Genomic DNA, 24508 nt, shown 5'->3' with positions numbered 1-24508 from the left:
CAATCACTCTCCACCAATTCCCCCTCTCTCAATCCCTCTCTCCCCCAATTAGCGATTGTTCATTGTACTGAGTCCTCCGAACTGCTGGCTCCTGATGCTGCCATGGGAGTACATTGCAGGGAGAGAGGGAACAGAAGTGCAAATGGTCACGGGCCAGATAAAATCACCCACCCGGCCGGATGACCACACTGCCCAATATGTCATTGTCTGTAAAAGTGTTGACATTTTAGTATGGTCCCTTTTTTTAGGGGGGGAAAGGAGGGCAAGGGGGAAGGCACAGTCAAAGAGAAGAATCTTCAGACAGGCCTTGAAGGAGGCTAGGGAGGGAGCGAGGCAGAGGGCCTGCGGGATGGAGTTCCAGAGAGTGGGGGTAGAGTGACTGAAGGCCCCATCCACCAGTGGTGGAGTGGGCAAGGCGGGGGACGTGAAGCAGGCAGGAGCCCGCTGAGTGGAGGGAGAGGGCAGGTTGGTAGAGGGTTAGGAGATGGCAGAGAGGTAGGGGGGAGCAAGGCCATGGAGGGGTTTGAACATGAGGACCAGAATCTTGAACTGTATTCTCTGTCTGTTGGGAAACCAGTGGAGTCGGGTGACAATGGGGGTGATACGGTCGCGGAGTCTGGGGCGGGAGAGTACGCGGGCTGCAGAGTTCCAGATGATCTGCAACCTATCGAGGGAGGAGTTGGGAACGCCGACAAGCAGGGAGTTTGCGTAATCAAGCTTGGATGTTATGAATGCGTGTATGAGGGTCTCAGTGGCCTGCGGTCTAAGACAGCGGTAGAGCAAGGCAATGCTGCCTACCTCCCCCCTCTCTGTTAACCCATAAAAGCCTCTCCCTCCCAACATGCTCCAGTTTTGACGAAGGGTCATGTTTTTGGTGAGAGAGAAGGGTTGAGCTGGAGTAGTGGAGGGTTGGGGACAGGTATGGGAGCATTTTTGGGAGAAGCAGCTCAGTTGTCAAGACACCCGGTTGTCCCTATTTCGATGGCAAGAAACAAAATCTCTGCAAGTTAAACAATAGTTAATTTTTTTAGTGATTTGTGTGTATGGATTCTTCCACCTCAGCTCACTATAGCCCCACAAGACAATCCTCCAGTTCTGGCAGTTTTCGCTGAACCATCAATGAAAAGCTCTTCAGACCTGGGAAAATGCATGGTTCCAGCTGCTTCAATTCCAAAAGTACCCAGGGGGTCCCTTATGTCTTGTCGGCTGCCAATCTGTATTGTGTGTTCCTGGGCCATCTCCACCCCTGGGTGAAATTGTTTGCTCCAGACTTGGCAAACTGCTTCTGTGAGTTCTCAGCAGCTGGAACTGGAAACTGTTAATCATGGTAAGTGATTTTCATTGATATCACACTCCCAAATGATGATTTTGTAAAACTTTTTATTCATAGTTTCCTTTATTTTAGAGATTTTTTTAAAAACTGAAATGAAGACTCCAGATGAATGATTAATCATTTCAGAACATACAGGAAAATATCCATTCTGGACATGTCTAAAGACAAGACTGAAACTTGCAGTTCGGCATGCAAGTCTGTCGATTCAAGAAGGTTCAACCAGTAAAAGAAATTATGTCTGATCTAGAATTTCCTATATGCACCTCTCATTCCTGCAGACTAGGGGAGGAGCATCTTAAAGTGTCAGCTCCATATGTGGCCAATATTGAAAGAGTTTGCTGGCTTATGGCCTTCAAAATATTAGCGGTAAACACACTCAAATGTCAGTCCTGTTGCTACACTGTATTTTCACAGATGCGCAAACAGTCTTTACACAATGGCTCTCAATTTGTGTTGCAATCCCACGCACGTGTATTCTGTCCTGCAATTACAGTAGTGTAAAACATGACAACAATTTCAGGCAAGGATTGGACCATCAGTCAATCTAGAAAATTCATCCAATTTACCACAAAGTTTTATTAGAATCCAAATTCCAGTAGATTTTTTACTTCCTGAAAAAGGAGGTCTGACAATCATCTGGTTCTTGTAATCTTGTAAATCAACCCACCAATTCAACTTACTTATGCTACTGTTCACAAACTATGAGAGCAATAATGAACACCCAATTTTTGCTATAATTAGGATTCCTCATCCTGGAAACTGTTGGGTGTCAGATTCACTCAGTTGATCCACACTTGCTTCTATGTCAATTAACTGTGGATTCAAGCCCCCAACATGAGGACTTGAACTCATTGTCCAGGCTGACCCTAGAATGCTGTCATTGTCAATGGTGCCGTTCTTTGGATTCAAAATCATAGGGGTGTTTCCCACAGTGTCCTATACCCTGGATAAATTGGTCATTCCTACGATGGCTGTTTATAGGACCTTATTGCACACAAATTGGCTGCCATGTTCACCTACTTATACAGTCACAATTCAGCTATAAGATGTGAAGTACTTTGAGTTATTTTAATATTATAGGCACGATACGAAATGCAAGTATTATAATGTACCTCAATCATAAGGGAACTCTGCTCACACTCTACCATGTAGACTGAACAAAAACATTCTTACTTCCCAAATTCTGCTCTGAACCTATTGGTCATTCTCTGTGTTTCTATTTATAGTCCTGGCTCTGTCTCTTGCATTTTTTTTACACTGAGATCACCCACTACATTCTGAAGCTATTAAGGAGGTATGTTACACCGACAGAAAGACTTCCTGAGATAGAACATTTGTTTTCCACTATCTCAGTTCAGTTCTGACCAGCAGATCCCTTCCTATCCTTGCACATTGTGTTTTTCTCCTTGATAAACAACAACATGAATTGCTTCTTAGGAGCTGGTATTTTCTGTTGATTACTTCAATTGTGACACTGTGGGATGAGAGAAGATTTGGCTTCCCTTCCCAAAGATTCTGGCACAATGTGCTGGATTTTTGACACTGTGATTTGACTCAGTTAAATGGACTCTTTCTTGTATTTTCTGATCTTTGACATTTTCTTTTGCTTTTAAGTTCTTCTTGTTGCAGCTACATAACTTGCAAAGTAAATGCACATAAACTGCTTGCTCAAAATATTCTATTAGCAATAAAATAAATTTGAAGTATAAAAATGTGTACATTGGTACCTTCATAAATTCATTTCTTCCTCACCAAGTTTCCCCCCCCCCGCCTCATTTGAAAGTATTCAACTTTTTTCTTTCTACTGAATCTCTAGGATCTCAACCAAGTACCAATTATTACATATGAGTCTTGTGACTATTCGTATTGCAGCTAAGCCCAATACTGTACTCACCCAAGACCCCAAATTCCTTCTTGTCTTCCTTCTAAGACCATTTAGTTTTAAAATTTAAGATGGCCCAAAATTGATGAACAGCTCCAGATATATTGCTATTGGCTAAGGCCAATCACAGTATCTCTGGAGCTGTCATGGCTTTGAGTTTCAACCCCTATTCAGCCACAACATTGGCTAAATACAGCAATAACATCAACATTGGCTAAAAACAGCAATAACATCAACATTAAAAATCCATTTGATAAAATCAGACCTAACAAGCAATGTGACCGATCAGAAAAATCCCACATTCCACATTTCCTAGCAAGAAGCATTCAAGATATATTTTGGATGGGAGATTAACATAGGCAGTCACAAATATGACATAATTTGGTCATTAAAGTATTAAAAAGAGGCAATATACAGGAGCCAATCGGTCTGTTTCCTTTTGGTCAGACAGGTGTCTGACACATGCGGCAGCCAATCACCATTAAGAGTATCCAAACCAAATTGCGAATTCCATGCATCCACGTGGAGTCTTGTAGCTTAGTTGTTCGTGCACTTGTCTCGCAAGTGAGAGTACCTGGGTTCGATTCTCAGCAGGGCGAAACGTTGGGCAAGTTTCCTTGCTCCACACGTCTCTGTTCACCTAGCAGTAAGCAGGTTTTTAGTCGATTGGCAGATCACCTTTCTGGGGATAATAAGCCCTTCAAAAAGCCCTTCATTTCAATCAGAGCAAGCAAAATTGGTAAGTAATAGATACATTACATATGACAGATAGGCTGAGGGTACTAAAAGGAGCTCAACAATAATTTGTATTTATATGGCACCCTTCACATAGTAGCATCTTGGAGCACTTAACAGTGGTGTGGTTTGAGACCGAACTTAAAAGAGAGCCAAGACGACCAAAGGCACAGTCAAAGAGGGAAGTCTTAAGTATGATTTGAAGATGGGCAAAAGGGGGGCAAGATGGAAGATTTAAGGCAAGGAGTGCCTAAAAGTACAGCTGCCAAAAATGGAGTGGCAGGTGAAGGCATGGATACACGACCAGAGCCAACTGAGTGAAGATGGTGGGTAGTGGAGTGGGTGTAAGCAGATTGGAGAGGTTAGGAGATGCCAGGGCATGAGGTGATTTGAAGGTGAGAGTGAGGATCTTGAAATCGATCTATTCTCCAACAGGAAACCATTGGAGCCTGGGAAGAACTGAGGTGATTGGGCTGCAGAGCCTGGGTATGGGGGAGGACAAGGGTGGCAGAGTTTTGAATCATTTGGACAAGCACCCAGCTATGATGGGCTGCGCAGATTTGGTACATTTTGAAGTGGGAAGTGAAAACAGTCACATGTAAATTGGCTTCTTTGACAGCACCATTATTTGGAGAAGGGCAATGTAAGATTGGTTCAGTTGTAGAAGACGTTTAGCCATTTGATCTCAATATTCTAGAATACCCATCCGAGCAATCTCCCATTCCAGCATTAAACTTTTTAAAAAATGAGTCCAGTGGCCTGGCCTCAACCACACTTCCTGGTAACCTATGAATTTTCTTAGAATCACAGAACCATATAAATTTACCTCATAGAAGAAGGACATTCAGCCCATTATGTCTGCACCAGCTCCTTGAAGAGTAATCCTTTCTGCCCATTTCCTCTGCCTTTCCCCATTCCCCATGTAGCTGATTCTTTTTAATGTATTTATCTAATTCCCTTTTGAAAGCCAACATACATTCTGCCTCAACCACCGCAGGACATTCCATATCCAAACTACCCTGCGTGTGAAAAACTCTCTCATTATCACATTATCTTTCTCCATATGATGCTTCCCGATGTCTGTCCTGAAATTGCTTTACTAGCCTGAATTGGTGCCCTCTGTTAGCTTAGCATATCTGAAAGTATACATCGTTGAGAAGTCTCACAGAACATACTGTACATTTTGTGAGCAAAATGTGGCAACCGGCAGTGTCCCACAGAGTCATTTCTTAATTTTTTTTTGAAGAGATTATTACCCCAGGAAAAGTGATCCGCCAATCAATTAACAAGCAGGTTCCTACTTACTGCTAGGTAAACAGAGGCGTGTGAAGTAACAACAAAACTACATTTGTATAGTGCCTTTCACATCGGGAGGATGTCCCAAGGTGCTGGACAGTCAGTGTTTCGGACCCAAGCTGGGGGTCGGGATTGGGGAGGGTGGAGGGCAAGGGGGAAGCAGGGTGGAAGCAGGGAAAACACGGTCGAAGAGGAGGGGTCTTGAGAAGGAAGGGGGAAGGGGGCGAGGCAGTGGGACTGTAGGATGGAGTTCCAGAGGGTAGGGGCAGAGTGGCAGAACGCCTGCCCGCCAATGGTGGGGCGGGCGAGGTGGAGGGCGTGAAGCAGGTCAGAGCCCACTGAGCGGAGGGAGTGGGCAGGATGGTAGGGTTTAGGAAGTCGCAGAGGTAGGCCGGAACAAGGCCTTGGAGGGCTTTGAAGGTGAGGACCAGGATCTTGAACTGTATCCTCTGAGTGATGGGAAGCCAGTGGAGATGGGCGAGGATAGGGGTGATAGGGTCATGGAGCCTGCTGTGGGAGAGGACACGGGCTGCAGAATTCTGGATGATCTGCAGCCTATGGAGGGAGGAGTTGGGGAGGCCAAGAAGCAAGCAGTTTGGATAGTGAAGCCTCAATGCTATGAATGTGTGTATGAGGGTTTCAGCGGCCTGCAGTGTGAGACAATGGCGGAGCCGGGTGATGTTGCAGAAGTGGGGGAAGGTGGGTGTAAGGAAACTTGCCTAAGATTTCTCCCCACCCGGGAATCGAACCCAGGTCCACTCACTTGGGAGACAAGTGCTCTAACCAACACACTACAGAACTCTTAAGCAACCCAGTTTAAAAGGTTGTTAAAATCATTCAGCAAATAATATCTGACTCAATGTTTCATCTAAGTGTTGTAGTTTATTTGATCATTAGTTTTGCCAAGGCATACCTTCTAAGAAGAAAGTAAATTCAGATTTTTAGTGTAAGATAATTTCATTTTCTCAACTAGCAGTTTATTAGATAAAGAATACTTCATAGAGGATAGTTCATGATTCAGATTCATCAGGCCATTCTCAATTAAATTACTCTATTAATTGGAGGATTTTCTGGGAAGTTTGCACTATTGAAACTATTACTTTGAGAAGTGGCATTTCTGATCTTGTATTTTATGATTTATTTTGTTCTTTTTTTGAACAATCTTCATCCCTGCATCTATTCTCTACCGTAATATATCACAACTTTTACTATTTTACTGTTAGGGTTATTACACTTGCAAACATTTTCATTCTGGTTTCTTCAAAGTCCCACATACATTTTCTCCTATGTGTATCTCACTGTGGTATAATTTAATTCACTGATATTCTACTTCATGTTGAGATTAAAGCAGAGAAGAAGAGAATGAAAGGAGCAGGGTAAAGAAAGATAAAAACTTTAAAATGTAAAGAAAGGAAGGACAAAAAGGAAGTACTAAAATAATTCTAGTGGATAATTCACTTTGTGGCTGCTTGTGGGACATTGCTGTGTGCGAATTGACTGCCATTTTCACTTACGAATGGACAGTCACTATACTTTACAATAAAATCTTGTGAAGTACAAGATGAATCAATGAGATTATACTGTGAAATTTCCAGATTATTATTGTTATGTTGTGATAGAAGACATTTTGAGCACTACATTGCCTCTGTCTTCACCTCACATTAACGGTCAGGTACAAGTAAGAATTGAACTGTTGCGACAAGTGATGATGAAACTTGTTTCCAAGGACCAAGGACCCAGATTCAAAAATCATTTGCAATAATTAAACTTGTGATATTGAGAGCACACATGTGGTGAATGTCGTCAAGCCCATAAAAATAATAATAATCGTTACATTTGGTATACTGCCTGCCTTTCATGCGAGAAGGCCATCCCAAAGCGCTTCATAGAATTCACTGTGGACAACAGCAGAAACTCTCTTCTCTTTGCGAATAGTCCACCTGAACAGGCAGATGGGACCTCGGTTTAATGTCTCATCCAAAGTATGGTACCTCCAACAATGCAACATCCCCCTGGTCCCCAGCACTGCATTGGATTGTCAGGTTAGGCTATGTGAATTCAAGTCCTCACGTAGGGGGTGAACCCACAACCTTCTCTCATTAATGGTGCAACAATCAAAAAACAGAAACAAGAGTGTCACCAGGCTGATAGATACCTTTAGAACAGAGACGTTAATTAAGCCCCTGTCTGTAGATTAAATTCAACACATCCAATGTGTTAGCACCATGCATTACTGCCATCTGATTGAATTCTCTTTAAATGGAATTGAAACTAAGCATATCACAGTAAGATGAAGCTAAACTGCAAACGATTAAATAAATGAAGTCTGAGCATCAGAAAGAGAACTCAATACAAGTGACAGAGGAAACTGAAAAAACTGTCTACAGTACAAGATTTAAAAATTTAGCTAATCCAACTGTATGAACTGAAAATCAATCCACAAAATCTATCAGTTTCAGCATTTACTGTGTTATACTGCAATAAAATCCAACCCAAGTTCTTATAATAATAATAATAATCCTTGCATTTTGGTATAGCGCTTTTCACGTCGGGAGGACGTCCCAAAGCGCTTCACAGAACACACTGTAAAGTGAATTGACTGTATATTTGTGGGCGAACGCGGTAGCCAATTGCGCACAGCAGCGTCCCACAAACAGTCGTAGATTGAAAACGACCAATTTTTATTGTTGTTTTTGGTTTTGGAGGGATTATTATTAGGCGTGTGGAGTAAGGAAACTTGCCCAAGGTCTGCCCCTGATCTGCCTGGGATTGAACTCAGGTCTCTCGCTTGCAAAGCGAGTGCTCTAACCACTGAGCTACAAGACTCCACAGTTCTTAAACAGCACTGAGTAAAATAATCCCCTGCCCACCACAATCTATCAAAACTCCTGCAAAAAGTAGTACCTAAAGTGACATATTTTCACATAAAAAGCAAATAAAAAGCACAAAGTAACACACCTGTTCATTCACTCGGGAATGCGAAGGTCCATGGTGGATGAGAATTTTCACAATATCCATGTCTCCCTTCCAAGCAGCTAGATGGAGTGGAAAGCAACCTTTGTTATCTGCCACATTGGTGGAGGCTTCATACTGAAGCAACTTCAGGACAACATCCCTGCAAAAGACAATTTCATAATATAAATGGAGGGAAAGGTGTAGATGTACTCAGGCATGCTATTCAAGAACTTATATGGAAATCTAATAATTGACAGCCAATATAAGTTCAGAAAGGGTAGGTCTTGTCTGACCAATCTTTTTCTGAAGAGGTCACAGCCTCTTCTGACTGTGGAACACCATATGATGTAGTGTATCTGGACTTCCAAAAGGCATCCAACAAAGTACCACATGAAAGACTCCTCCACAGACTGTGGTTACTGGATATCAAGGGAAAGATATGGACATGGATTCAGAATTGGCAGAAGAGAAGAAAGCAGAGGGTCTTTATTAGGGGAGCAAAATCAAAATGGCGAGAAGTACTAATTGGGTGCCTCGGATGTCTATACTGAGGCTCCTGTTTCTCAGATATATTAATGACCTGGATTCACAAACCCAGGGTAAGATAATTAAACTTGCAGATGACGCTAATTTGAGGGAAATTGTAGAATCTGAGAAGGCAATAAAAGTCCTATAAGGAGAGAGCTTAATAGGGTATGCACATGGGCTGATAACTGGCAAATTAAGTTTAATACTGATAGGTACTACATATAGGATACAAGTATGGGAAACACAAGTGCTACATGAATGGGATTGAACTTGCTAAGTGGGGAGCTGAAATGAGTCAATTAACATCTAGGCATGTTAATTGACTCATCGCTCACTATGTCAATGTGAGGCAGTAATAAACAAGGCAAACAGGCGATATTGGTAGATCCGTTGAGTTTAGATCCCCAGATGTCATTCTCAGACTGTACAGTGAGTGCTCTGGTCAAACTGCACCTTGAGTATTGTATACAGTTCTCATCACCGCGATGTAAGAAGCCTGCCCAGGTCCAGGAGGCGGTACCTAGGAGAGCAATGGGGTTGATTCTTAGTGTTACAAAAATGAGCAATGATTAAACAAGCTAGGTCCCTTCATTCTTGAGACAAGACAACCAGGAGTGGACCTCATAGAGGTGTATACGATTTTAAATGGGATTGAAAAAGAAAACCCGGCTCATTACTTTAGGATATGTCATGACAGTAGAACAAGAGCCCATAGATTTAGAGTTGTAAAGAGTAATTTCAGGACAAATACCAGGAAGATTTTGTTTATGCAGGGGTAAACAATGATTGTAACAGATTGCCAAGAAGGTAGTAAAGACCGGGATACTGGACTCATTTAAAAAGCAGCTTAATGTAATGATGATTGGGTGATGAGATGAAATCGGATGGGCCGAACAACATTCTTCATCCAGACCAATCTTGTGATCTTGTGAGATCAATAGTGTTGTATTGAGGCTCTAAAACTGAATTTATTAGAATGTAGGGGTATTGCAGACAGTAGGGGTAAAGGGTAGCTACTCAGACTGGCCGGGGATGGGCAGTGGTGTTCCATAAGGATCAGTATTGGGACCACTGTTGTTCACAATATACATTAATGATTTGGACTCGGGAATCAGCAGTACAATTTCAAAATTTGCAGACGACACCAAATTGGGGGGAGTAGTTAATACAAAGGAGGACTGCAACAAATTACAGCAAGACATTAATAAACTTGCTGAATGGGCATTTAGATGGCAAATGCATTTCAATGTAGAAAAGTGTGGGGTGGTACATATTGGTAGAAGAAATAAGGAAGTCACATACATCCTAGAAAATAAAAACCTAAATGGGGTAGAGGAGCAAAGGGATCTAGGAGTACACATACACAATTCACTAACAATGACAAAGTAGCAATGCAGGTTAATAAGGCCATAAAAAAGGAAAAACAGGCATTGGGGTTCATTTATAGAGGGATAGAAATGAAAAGCAGGGAAGTTATGGTAAACTTCTACAGAACCTTGGTTAGACCACACTTAGAATACTGTGTGCAGTTCTGGTCCCCACATTATAGAAGGGATGTAGAGACACTGGAGAGGGAGTAAAGGAGATTCACAATGATGATCCCAGAACTAAGAGGTTATCAGGAAACTATCAGGAAAGGCTGAACATGCTTGGACTCTTTTCTCTTCAAAAGAGGAGGGTAAGGGGTGCCCTGATAGAGGTCTTTAAAATGATGAAAGGTTTTGATAGGGTAGACATAGGGAAGATGTCTTGTGGGGGAGATGAAAACCAGTGGCCATCAATATAAAATAGTCACAAATAGACCAAATAGGGAAGTTAGAAGAAATTTCTTCACACAGAGAGTAGTGGGAATGTGGAACATGCTACCACAAGGAGTTGTTAAGGCAAATAGCATAGACGTATTTAAGGGAAAACTAGATCGGTACGTGAGGGGGAAAGGAATAGAAGGTTGTGCTTGAAGGCTTAGTTGAAGAAGGGCAGGAGGAGGCTCATGTGGAGCCTAACAACAACAACTTGGATTTATATAGCGCCCTCCACGCCGGATGGCGTCTCAGAGCGCTTCACAGTAACGGATCCCAAGGACGAGCCGGGGGAGGGGGAGGAAGATAACCAAAGGCACAGTCGAAAAGAAAGGTCTTCAACCGAGACCTGAAAATAGGAAGAGAGGGGGCGAGGCAAAGGGAGTGAGAAAGAGAGTTCCAGAGCCTCGGAGTGTAGTGCCTGAAGGCACGGTCGTCGATGGTGGAGCGGAGGATTCTGGGGACAAGGAGGAGGCCAGACCCAGTGGAGCGAAGGCAAAGGGCACTGTTGTGAGGAGAGAGGAGGTGCAGAGGCCTAGACCAGTTGGGCCGAATGCCTGGTTCTGGGCTGTATGTTCTGATGTATCCTAATATATTCTAATATACTAAACCGAGAGGTCTCATAATATACAAACAGCTACAATATGTTACATGGAACAGAATTAAAAAACACTGGCCTTTAATTAGTCATAATGGGTCCAGAAATTGTACTCTAATGAAGTTGCCATTTGGGGATATTTTGTTTCTTAATACAATTACTATTTTAAACACTGAATAATAATGCTTGCAAAAACATCTAATATACTCAGTTAAAGTAAGATTTAGAATAAAAAGCAATCAAATCACATTACTAGAAGTTGTATGTTCCCTATAACAATTACTTCCGTTAGATATTTTTGGCCAGTGTGGATTTTTGTTTCTTCCATCTCTTTAAATGATGAAGCATAAAAAGCAGTGTTTGATTGATAGTGATGAAAAGCAAGGATTGCTTCCCAATGGCCTGAATTATAGCCAAGGTTCTAACACATTTCTGTTCAGCCAAAGAGACAATTACGTCTGAGGAAGGGTGGTGGACCTGAAACGTTGACTCACTTTCCTTTCTCCATAACTGACCTGCTGAGTGTTCCCAGCGACTTCTGTTTTTGTTTTCACTTCAATGTACTTTAAGACAATGTACTAGATATGTACTGCTTCATCATGATTGCTTTGGATATTTCTTGTGAGTTCAAGTTTTTAAATTGACAATTGTCACTGTATCATACGCTGCACCAATGGATCTTTTATCAACTCAGTATCTTTATACTAATAAAACGCCAATGTCTGTCAGTCTGTATGCGCTTCAAGAAGGATTTCAATAATCGATTGACATACAGACATGAGTGACATGGCCATATTTGTTTTCAGGTATATCCTATTGTTCATGAGTAAAATGTATTTCAGTTATTGCATAAAATGTATTTCAGTTTTGCATTTTTTTTTTGCATTTTTTGACCTGGTGGCCGCTGAGTTAAAGTGGCGCTGTAGCATCGTGGAGTTACACCTGGTGGCTGCGCTGGCTGACCGTGGCCCTGTGGCATCCTGCATCACAGAGCGGCGGGAACAAAATAAAGAACACAGACAAAGCTAAGCTGCAGCAACAACAAAATTACATTTATAAAGAGCACTTTACGTCAGGAGGACATCCCAGTGATTCTAAGTTATACACACATGATAATCAAATAGAATATAGGAAGTACAGAGGAGAACTTTGCAACTGTCTTCACAAAAGACGATGCAACCAATGCCACAATATCGCAGGCATGTGAACAGAAATTGGATATGATAAAAATCAATGGAGAGGAGGTGCTAAAAAGGCTGTCAGTGCTCAACATAGATTAGGTTACTGAGGGAAGCAAGGGTGGAAATAGCAGAAGCTCTGGCTACACGCTTTCAATCCTCTTTGGACACTGGAATGGGGCCAGAGGACTGGACGGTTGCAAATGTTACTCCCCTGTACAAAAAGGGGCAGAAGGATAAACCTGAGAACCACAGGTCAATCAGCCTAACACCAGTAGTAGGGATACTTCTGGAGACTATAATCCGGGACAATATAAATTTTCACTTAGAAAAATATGGTTTAGTAAAGGAGAGTCAACAAGGATTTGTTGAAGGTCGTGTCTGACCAACCTAATAGAATTTTTTGATGAAGTGATTGAGAGGGCGGATGAAGGTAGGCAGTAGACACAGTTTATCTAGATTTTCAAAAGGCATTTGACAAAGTGCCACATAAGAGACTTTTAAACAAAATAGAAGCCCACAGTATTAAAGGGACTGTGGCAACATGGATCCAGAACTGGCTGGGAGACAGAAAGCAGACAGTGGCAGTAAACGGTTGCTTTTCTGATTGGAGGGAGGTGGGTAGTGGTGTCCCTCAGGTGGTCGGTATTGGCATCACTGCTCTTTCTGATCTACATTAATGATCTGGACCTGCAAATAGGGAACAAAATTTCCAAATTTGCAGACGATACTAAGCTAGGAAAAGTAGTTAATGATGAGGAGAATAGCACCAGACACCAAGAGGACTTAGAAGGATTGGTAAAATGGGCAGAAACATGGCAGATTAGGTTTAATGTGGAGAAATACAAAGTGATGCATTTTGGTAGGAAGAATGAGGAGAGGCAGTATAAGCTGATGGTAAATTCTTAAAGAGAGCAAATGAACAGAGAGACCTCAGGGTCCACATAAGCAAATCTCTGAAGGTGGCAGCATAGATAAAGCTGTTAAAAAAGCATACGGGATACTAGGTTTTATAAATAGGGCCATAGAATTCAAAAGTCAGGAGGTTATGTCGAATATTTATAAAATGCTGGTTCGGTCTCAGTTGGAGTACTGCGTTCAGTTCTGGGCACCACACTTTAGGAAAGATGTTAGGGCATTGGAGAGGGTGCAAAGGAAGTTTACCAGGATGGTACCAGGAATGAAGGACCTTAGTTATGAGGAGAGGTTAGCGAAACTAGGATTATTCTCCCTAGAGCAGAGAATATCAAGAGGAGATCTAATAGAGGTTTTCAAGAACATGAGAGGATTTAATAGGTTGAACCGGGAAAAACTGTTTGTGGGTCAGTAACCCGAGGACACCGATTTAAGATAGTTGTTAAAAGAAACAGAGGGGAGGTTAGGAAAAATATTTTTACCCATCGAGTTGTTTGGATCTGCAATGCATTACCTGAAAGGGTAGTGGAAGCCGATTCAATAACAACTTTTAAGAAAGAAGTAGATGGGTATTTGGGGAGGACAAGATTGCAGGGCGATGGAGAGAAAGTGGGCCAGTGGGATTGAGTTGTATTGCTCTTTTCGGAGCCAGTGCAGACACCATGGGCCAAATGGCCTCTTTCTGTGCTGTATGATTCTATGATTTATATTGATCATTATAAAGATACCTAAGTGAAAATCAAACCTTTCAAGGATAAGTAAAAATCTTAAGACAAAATAGAGAAAGCATGAAACCGACCACTTGCTCCCTCGACCCCATCCCTACCCCTCTACTTATCTCCCAGCTCCACCTCCTTGTCTCTCTACTCATAGACATGATAAACCTCTCCCTGTCCTCTGGTGCTGTTCCCACACAATTAAAAACTGCCATCATCACTCCTATCCTTAAAAAAAACCCTCCCTGGACCTATCTCTACTCCCAAACCACTGCCCCTTCTCCAACCTCCCTTTGCTCTCCAAGGTCCTGGAATGAGTTGTTGCTTCCCAGCTTCGCTCTTTCCTCTCCCGCTACTCCCTTCATGAAACCCTCCATTCGGGTTTCCGTGCCGCCCACAGCACATAAACAGCCCTGGTCAAAGTGACAAATGACATTCTGTCCATCTGCAACCAGGGCTCGCTCTCCATGACCTCTCTGCTGCCTTCGACACCGTCGACCACTCTTATCCTCATCCACCACTTCTCCTCTCACCTCAACCTTCATGGCTCTGTCCTTGACTGGTTCAGATCATACCTCTCACACCGCCTCCACTTCATCTCCACAAATGGTTTCTCTTCTAGGCCCCACACCATCTCTTGCGGCGTTCATCAGGGTTCTGTCCTTGGTCCCCTCCTCTTCAATATCTATATGCTTCCTCTTGGTGACATGGGGTCAACTTCCAAATGTATGCAGATGACACCCAACTATACCTCTCTGCCTCCACCCTTGACTCCAGGACCACTCTCTGTGGGACATCAAGTCCTGGATGAGAGCTAATTTTCTTCACTTGAACGTCAACAAGACCGAGACTCTCCTAATTAACTCCCATCAGCGCCTCCTCACCTCAGGCGCTGACAGCGTCACCATCCATGGTTGCACACTCCACCTTGCTAAGCCAGTCCGGAACCTTGACATCTTGTTTGACCCTCAACTATCCTTTCTAATAATAATAATAATAATCCTTGCATTTGATATAGCGCTTTTCACGTCGGGAGGACGTCCCAAAGTGCTTCACAGAACACACTGTAAAGTGAATTGACTGTATATTTGTGGGCGAATGCGGCAGCCAATTGCGCACAGCAATGTCCCACAAACAGTCATAGATTGAAAATGACCAATTTATTATTGTTTTTGGTTTTGGAGTGGATTATTATTAGGCTCCGTGTGGAGTAAGGAAACTTGCCCAAGGTTTCGCCCTGCCTGGAATTGAACTCAGGTCTCTCGCTTGCAAAGCGAGTGCTCTAACCACTGAGCTACAGGACTCCACGAGCCCACATCTGCGCAAAGACCCACTCCTCTTTCGCCCACCTCCGCAACATAGCTGGGCTCCGCCACTGTCTCACACCACAGACCGCTGAAAGTTATACATGCTTTCATTATTTCAAGGCCTGACTATACAAACTCATTGCTTGTCGGCCTCCCCAATTACTCCCTATATAGGCTGCAGTTCATCCAGAACTCTGCAGCCTGCGTCCTCTCCCGCACCAGGCTCCATGAACCTATCACCCCCATCCTTGCCCAACTCCACTAGGTTCCCATCACACAGAGGATACAGTTGAAGATCCTGATCCTCACCTTCAAAGTCCTCCATGGTCTTACTCTCACCTACCTCTGTGACCTCCTAATCTCCTACCATCCTGCTCGCTCCCTCCAATCAACGGGCTCCGGCCTGCTTCACATCCCCCACCTCATTCACCCCACTATTGGAAGGTGGGTCTTCTGCCACTCTGCCCCCACCCTCTAGAATTCCATTCTGCATTCCCTTTACCTCGCCCCCTCCCTTGCCATCTTCAAGACCCATTTCAGGACCCTCTTCTTCGACCATGCTTTCGACCTCTGTGCTTTCCCCCCCACCCTCCACTATCCCCAGCTTGGGTCCAAAATTCTGTCTTTCCAGCACCTTGGGACATCCTCCCGATGTGAAAGGCACTATACAAATGTAATTTTGTCGTTGTTGAAAGCCTATTAAATGAAACTGAAGAACAAAAAACAGCATGGCTACACTTCAATGCTGAAAACACTACAGCAGCTTGCCAAAATGAGTTGCCCATTCAAAGAACAGCACGGCCAAAATGAAATATATGTCTGTGTATCTGTCTGTGTGTCAATCTACATTCCATATTGAATCCTTTGGTTGAAGCACAGCTGAAATAGGTACAGCTAACAAGAGCATGTACAATTGAGTGTACAATTCAGTGAATACTCTTGAGTTTGAACCAAAAATAAATATTCTACAAGACCCAAGAGAAAAAACACGAGTGAGCAATGAGAGATTTAGTGAAGAATGTTTGGTGTTTGTGCTGATTAGTATTGTAGGACAATGCGTGCAATTTCTTGCCCTCAAAAAAGTGATTCCAAAATGAAAGTGAATTGAACTTGATACAAAAAAGCAAAAACCATCAAGCAGGAAATTGTCCAAAATTCTGCAGCTGATAAGGCTCATGAAAACAGTGAATATTAGCTCCAACTCAAACCCAGAAATTGTGAGCTAAACACAAGGAGAATAAGTCAGGTACCACTATATTAGTGTTGGAACCAAAGCAATGAGAGTATCTGTGTCGTGGCAGAAATCACAAAATGTTTGTGCACAATTTATTATCTACATGCCCACACAAGCCTATCTACAGACAATATTAAATTACTGCAAAAACATCAGCTTTGTGAATAGTTTGATATTTTCTACAGGACAAAGGTCATTAAAATATTAATATTAAAAATTCACAACGCATATAGCAAGTATATTATATTACATCTCTTCATTATGTAAACATTTTGTATCAAAAATCAGACATAACAGAAAGCCTGGGAGAATGATTGCCTTTGAAAGTGATAGCCTAATTTGTACTGCAAGGAATGCTCTTTCCAGATGTTGATACCTTTCCATAAGCAATAGATTTGAAAATTGTATTCCATTGCATGTGTGCTTCTGTATTTCATTCAGTTGACCAGTTTTTCATTTTGATGCTGCATCAATGTACAATTTTACTGTTTGGAAGAGAATAAATACATGTTTTTGCAGTCTCCAGACCCTCCTCTTCGACCATGCTTTTGATTTCCGTAACATCGCCCGACTCCGCCACTACCTCACCCCTCAGGCTGCTGAAACTCTTGTTCATGCCCTCATCACCTCCAGGCTCGACTATGCTTGTCGGCCTTCCCAACTCCTCCCTCCACAGGCTGCAGATAATCCAGAACTCTGCAGCCCGTGTCCTCTCCCTCACCAAACTCCGTGACCCCATCTCCCCCATTCTCGCCCGGCTCTACTGGCTCTCTATCCATCAGAGGATCCAGTTCAAAATCCTGGTCCTCACCTACAAAGCCCCCCATGGCCCACCCTACCTTTGCGACCTCCTAACCCCCTACCAACCCGCCTGCTCCCTCAGCTCAGCTAGCTCCGGCCTGCTCCACATCCTCCGACCATTAACGGGAGAGCCTTCAGCCACTCTGCCCCCAACCTCTGGAATTCCATCCCCCAATCACTCCGCCTTGGCCCAACCTTAGCCTCCTTCAAGTCCCGCCTCAAAACCCTCCTCTTCAACCATGGCATCGGCCACCCCTCTTTCCTCCCCTCCTTCCCTGACTCCAGCTTGGGTCTGAAATGCTGTACACTCTCCAGCGCCTTGGGACGTCCTCCTGACATGAAAGGCTCTATACAAATGTAATCTTGTTGTTGTTGCTTAATTCTGTATTTATTATGTACCATTATTGTAAAGTTTAGTAATCCTGTAAATGTAATAAAAAAATCTAAATGTACTTAACAGTGTGATTTATTTTGTTATTTGCAGGACTAGCAAACAATGAGTGCTCTTGTACTGTCTAGAAAAGCAGGATGATTAAAGAAAATAATTTTTGCATCTCCAGCAGTAATCTTATATGTTTTGGGTGACACATGGTCATCAGCCTTGGCCCATTTTGAAGGACTGATCCATGGAACCAATATAATGTTTGAAATCACTACCTGTAGAAATCAAACAAAAGCAGTGTGCTCGTATGACCTGGACTGCAAATAATTCATAAGCTGTTTTGAGAAACTTAAATTTTTTATAATATAAGGGTGAATGAAGGTCTTCAACAGCAGGAGGCTGTGTAGCTATTCATTCCCACAGTGCACTTTGGTATCAAAATGCCAACAACATTTTGAAAGTATACAGAAACACATACGATTATGGTTCATATATTCATCAATATTACTCCAATTGGCAAAAATGCTTTCACATTGTGGTGTACAGTATTACTTAAGAAATAATAATCACTTATTTAATATTGTGCCTTTCACATTGGGTGTCTGATAGTGCTTCATAGGATTTACTATAACAATAATAAATTGATCATTTTCAATCCACGACTGTTTGTGGGACACTGCTGTGCGCAATTGGCTGCCGCATTTCGCTCACAAATATACAGTCAATTCATTTTACAGTCTATTCTGTGAAGTACGTTGAGATGTCTAGAAGATGTGAAAAGTGCTATATCAAATGCAAGGGTTATTATTATTATAAAGTTTAGCGTTTCTATTTTGTACTCAAACATGGCAGGCCACAGCAATGTCCCACAAACAGCCATGAAGTGAATGGCCAATAAATACTTAAAAGCAATAAATACAGACAATAATTAAGTCACCAATTAGGATGATGGAAACATTAAGTTATGGATGGAATTCCATCCATAATACAGTCACACCCAGTTATAAGGGCCTCTATAGGATGCTTATAACATGGGCCTTATAGCAGGGTTAGAAACTTGAAGGCTTGGATGCGCAGTGGGTTCATGGCTCAGGTCTTGGAGCTTGTCACTGTAGCCCAAAATGAACAAGTATTTTCCTGTCACAACACTCCCTTTGTTTAAAAAAATGTTAACCAAAAAGAATTATGGTCCCACCTAAACGGTTTTAATCAGGGATTTGATCATCATGATGTAAGCTCCCATGACGATATTGCAACCACAACCAAGGAAACATTTATGAGCCCTTTTTTGATCAAAAAGATGGCTTTGATTTACGTGGAGCAACTTATCTTTTCATTACATAATAAAGAAAACATTAAAAAGCTGGGTGTTAAACTCTCATGCACTCACAAAATATTTATAGCAAAGTGGATAAACTTTAATTTTGCTGAACTAGGGAGTAATTTTATGGAAACAAATGTGTTTTAATATTAAATTGCAGAATGAATGCCTTAACAGTAGCAGAAACGGAGTCAATGCCGGAGATCAGAGCCAGCTGCTGGCTTTTCAATAATAATCAGGTGAAGTACTGTATTCAAAAAATTGCATAGACTATTTAATTTAATAAACTTTCTGTGTGTGTTGCCATCTCTTCCCCCTTTGTATTCTGGTTCTAGATCTTCATCCCTCTCTCTCTGAACTCCCATCTGGCAATCACCTGCTTTATTGATGTCAACAGTTCTCCAAGTATAGGAAGAAGGATTTAAAATGGCTGCTCACTTTGAGATTCTCTGAAAATCTTGGTATCTGGGTTATGCGTATCAGAAAAGATGATGACACAAAATCCTGCAGATTAGGGCAGCTTCCAGTTTTCCTACCCAATACGTGTGGGATCCTTCAGAAATAAGAATGACTGAAAGCTAGCAAACAAAATATCACCCAAACACAAAGATAATCTCTTATTCTGCCATCTGGATTCAAAGTAGTAACAAAAACAGGACGTCTGGAACTTTATATAATTAGGACCATTATAATACTTTGCACAAGCAAAGTCAGTGTTTCCATGGCTTGGATACTACCAAATACCATTTGAAAATCTAATTAAGGAAGCACTGACAACAGCATGTACATGCATGTAATGTCACAAAGTCATTTATAACCATGTGAAAAGCATAGATTATTAAAACAAAAATTGAAGTCAAATGACTTGCAGTGTAAAGTTGATTTATAACTTTGTTTCTCCAAACTGATTGTGGGGCGAAGGTTCTCACCCCTTAATGTATTCCCACGTTATGTGAAGTGCACAGTGTACTAGGTGGCCTCTGTGTAGATTCTTCTCTGTGACATGCAGATTTCCTCTCTATGTGAAACTTCACTATGTGAGATTTAACACGATGACAAGTAATCGCAATGCCTTATAGCGCAACAGTGATATGCTTCAATCATTGTCCTTTGCACTATCAGACAACTGACTTCCGCAGTAACCGGTTTGTGTCTCCCCCCTTCCTTGAATTTAACAGAGTCTTAAGATGCACTTTTTAAAAAACACAACAGTATTTTATTGGTCCTTAAAATCCTACGCCTCACTTACACTGCCCGGAACAAGATAAATTGTTGCAACGTTAAAAAATAGAAAAATCCTGACACCGCAACTATGACAATAGCAGCTTTACCCAAAGTTAGTAGAAAAAGAAAAAACAATCTTGACCGTGAGGCTTCAGGTCAGTTATGTACCTCCTTGATGACACTAAAGGCGAAGAGGAGTCTAATGAGCGCCCTCCTTTGATACGATTCTAACTCCTCCCCTTTTCAATGTATATCTCGATGCCCTTTTCCTCCAATTTCATTCTCCTCCCTTTCCAATATATTACTGGGTTCCCACCCACATGCTCCTTTTCCCACCTTTTTTGTTGCAACACTCACCCAAAGTCACAGACTTTGTGTCTTCAAGGCAGTACCACTTTAATTACATTTTCGGTCCCTGGATCATAATTGCGTTTAAAGCGAAGCAGCTTACCTTAACACAAACTGGTATGATTCATCTGAAGATCTGAAGTCCTATAAATTCAATTTACAGTACATTCTGTGAAGCACTTTGTGACTGACATCTCAACAACATAATAAGGCACTATATCAAACCAAAAACAATAATAAATTGGTCATTTTCAATCCACGACTGTTTGTGGGACACTTCTGTGCGCAAATGGCTGCCGCGTTTCGCCCACAAATATACAACCAATTCACTTTACAGCATATTCTGTGAAGCGCTTTGAGACATGGAGAAGACGTGAAAAACACTATATCAAATGCAAGGATTATTATTATTATTCTGTTGCAACAGGAAACAGACTCATTTCTTCTCACTTGTTGCATTCAGACTAAACTACCATCACAAGCCTCCTGACTTAGTGTGTTTGCATACATTGGCAGTATCAGCCAAAAAGCCTTTCAAATTTTCTCTCGAGATTGCAATAAGTTTGTAAAATGAATACCTGTTAAGTATCATTTGGAATAACAATCACTCATTTAGATTTTAAAAAAGAAACACAAAACAAGCTCAGCTTCACAGTTAAAGGAATTTAGAAACTATGTCAATCTTGATGATCTTGTCAGTTTATAGTCAATTCATCCCTGTAAGCCGTATTAAACCAAAATTATTTCCTCAAAATTGTCACCCACAGCATTCCTCCCTTCCCCCCCCCCCCCCCCACACACACACTTTAGGTCCCAAATCAACAAAGGATGATGTGGACCTGATGCTCCTCTTCACAGCCACCTGAGGAAATCAAGCCTGGCCTGAGCCTAGTGACCACGTGTTCAAGCTAGTTCCATATTCCAGTATCTCCGCTCATCTTTGTGAGTGCGGATCAAATTGGAAATACAAGAACAACAATCCCAGCCAACAGCAGGCCAAAGGCACAACTAGCTGACAGAAGATCATCCTTCCATAATGCATTATGGGGACAGTCAGTTGTGGTGCTGTTTACAGAAGTGAACTTCAAGGGAGATCTTTCTGGCAGGCCCACGGTCTAATGAGTAACTGATAAGAACACATACTGCACTTGATTGTAGACAGTGGTCAACTCATTACTAGTATAACTGATCCCGCAGTATTATTCTCAGAAACGAAAGAGTAAGAGCCAATAAACACTTGAAAAGGCATCTTAAAATCTAATTGAGATAATACATTTATAAATTTAGCTGTGGGGTGAGCATTTTTGATGGAAGAAGAAGGTGGACCAATGGCAGTAGAATTTGGTTAAAAACTATAGCCCCCAGCATGCATGCTAGGAGGGAAGCAAGGACAACACAGACAACTCCAAACTGTTTCAACAATGCAGAAGACCTGGCAGGAGGTCTGCATAACAAAGGAGCATCTCAAAATAGTAACTTTACTGGGATTTGCCAGGTGGGTGACAATGGAATCATTAGCAAATGGTGGTTTGTCCTTCAAGGGCATATCTACACTACACATAGATCTTCAAAAAACATAAATCCAATTCTCGCCTATGGGAGATCATCATCCTAATTTGCCATCTTCTGCACCACAGCCAGCTACCAAAACAGTCTCATTCACCACTTGATTCATTAAGAAAGATTGGCTGAGAGTAATATAAACCTATAATACCTGTGAGAGATAACATTTTAATCTGAAGGTCATAATCTCCATGTACATGGTCAGGTATAAGTTGCTAACAGTTAGTGTTTAGGGTTTTGGACAAGCCCTGTAGCTGATTCTAAACTTCCCCAGCATTGTTCAATCTTCAGTCGCATACTCGGTAGGCGTTGAAAATATAGTGCTCTGTAACTGAGCAATGCCAGCAAAGTGCACCACCCTTACCCATATAACAGGACGGTGGGTACGCGAGACAAGGACTTGCCAAACAATTACAAAGTCATGCATGTGCTTTCTTCTTTTACTGCCTGTACAGATAGTTAGTTCCACATGCCTATTTTCCCTTTATTCAAAACTTTTCTCTAGCAATTCCAATTCTCTTTTGTGGCCTTAATTTAATGACATGACGCTTGTTTCAGAGTGTAGTGGGTGAAAGCATGGCTGCTGATGGTGGAGCGAAGGGAATGAGGGACAAACAGGAGGCTGGAGTCAGCCGAGTGGAGGCAGGAAGTTTTGGAGTGCAGAGTAAGCAGGTCGGAGAAGTAGGGAGATGTCAGGGCATAAAGGGATTTGTAGACAAGTGTAAGGATCTTAAATTTAATCCATTCTCTAATAGGGAGCCAGTGGAGCCTGGTAAGAATCAATGTGATGGGGATACGGAGTTTAGTGCGGGTGAGTACACAGGGGGACGGAGTTTTGAAGATCATGGAACTGGGGTGACTGGCAAGGAGAGCATTGCAATAATCGAGACAGGAAATGACTAAAGCATGGATGAGGTTTTGCATTGTTATTGTTGTATTGGGTGTGAGGTGGCTTGGGCGGAGAAAAGCAGTTCTGGTCAGTGAAGGACAACTGGAAAACGAACCTGATGCCAAAGTTACACACAGGTTTAGTAAGTCTTAGGGATAGGCGAGGGACGTTGAAGAAGTTAGAGCCATAGGAGAAAAGACGAGGGGCAAGGAGTATGACTTCCATCTTGTCGACATTCAACTGCAGAAAAGGTTTGCACTCATCCAGATCTTGACATCTGACAACAACAACAACAAGATTCCATTTATAGAACGTCTTTAACGTCGGGAGGACGTCCCAAGGCGCTGTATAGTTGGGTCAGGACACGAGCAGGGGGGAAATGGTCAGGGTGAGGGGAGGGAAGGAAGGGAGCGAGGAGGGGGTAGAGAGTCGAGAGGGGAGCTGAAGGCACGGTCAAAGAGAAAGTCTTGAGACCGGCCTTGAAGGAGGAAAGGGAGGAGGCGGCGAAGACATTGGGGGATGGAGTTCCAGAGCCTAGGGGCTGAGAGGCTGAAGGCCCGGCCACCGATGGTAGGGCGGTTGGGGCGGGGGATATGGAACAGACCGGAGCCAGAGGAACGGAGGGTACGGGCAGGTAAGTAGGGGGATAGTAGGTCAGAGAGGTAGGAGGGAGCAAGGCCGTGAATGGCCTTGTAGGTGAGGATGAGGATCTTGAATTCGATCCTCTGGGGGATGGGGAGCCAGTGGAGGCGAGCGAGGGTGGGACTGATGTGGTTGCGAAGCCTGGTGCGGGACAGTACACGAGCTGCAGAGTTCTGAATGACCTGCAGCTTGTGGAGGGAGATGCCGGGAAGGCCGGCGAGGAGAGAGTTCCCATAGTCCAGCCTTGAGGTGATAAAGGCGTGGACCAGAGTTTCAGCAGCGTGAGGGGTGAGGTAGTGCCGTAGTCTGGCGATGTTTCGGAGGTGATGGAAGGCGGTGCCAGTTGTGGCGCGGATATGAGGAAGAAAGGACAGCTCAGGGTCGAACAGAACACCGAGGTTCCTGACTGGCTTTGAGAGGTGGAGAGTGCAGCCTTGGATGCTGATGCTGTCAGTGCCTGAGGTGCGGAGGCGCTGACGCAAGTCAATCAGGAGGGCCTAAGTTTTGCGCACGTTGAGCTGAAGAAAGTTGTCTCTCGTCCAGGACTCAATGTCGGACAGGCAGGCTGTCAGGAGATCGGTGGTCGTGGAGTTGAGGGTAGAGGAGGAAAGGTAGAGTTGGGTGTCATCCGCATACATGTGGAAGTTAACCCCATGTCTGCGGATGATGTCACCAAGGGGGAGCATATAGAGGGTGAAGAGGAGGGGACCAAGGACAGAGCCCTGATGGACACCGCACGAGACAGTGCGGAGGTGGAGGAAAAGCTGCTTGTGGAAACAAAATGAAGACGGTGGAAGAGGTAGGACCTAAACCACTCAAGGACAGGGCCTTGAAGGTTGAGGTGGGAGGACAAGTGGTGGAG

The 24508-nt window shown here is 42.9% G+C and overlaps 1 protein-coding gene across 10 annotated transcripts in view; it reads right to left on the bottom strand.

Moving 5' to 3' along the window:
• anks1b (ankyrin repeat and sterile alpha motif domain containing 1B) overlaps nt 1-24508 on the bottom strand; it is a 455240-nt gene that overhangs the window by 314492 nt on the left and 116240 nt on the right. For all 10 annotated transcript variants that reach the window (XM_007907724.2, XM_007907725.2, XM_007907728.2 and 7 more), the window contains one exon: nt 8205-8361. In XM_007907724.2, the coding sequence (XP_007905915.1) occupies nt 8205-8361 (157 nt within the window). The remainder of the gene's footprint in view (nt 1-8204; nt 8362-24508) is intronic.

Source organism: Callorhinchus milii, unplaced genomic scaffold (assembly GCF_018977255.1).
Source record: "Callorhinchus milii isolate IMCB2004 unplaced genomic scaffold, IMCB_Cmil_1.0 Scaffold5, whole genome shotgun sequence".
Taxonomy (NCBI): Eukaryota; Metazoa; Chordata; class Chondrichthyes; order Chimaeriformes; family Callorhinchidae; genus Callorhinchus; species Callorhinchus milii.
Note: the sequence above shows the minus strand (reverse complement) of the source record. Positions and strands in the feature narration are given on the sequence as shown.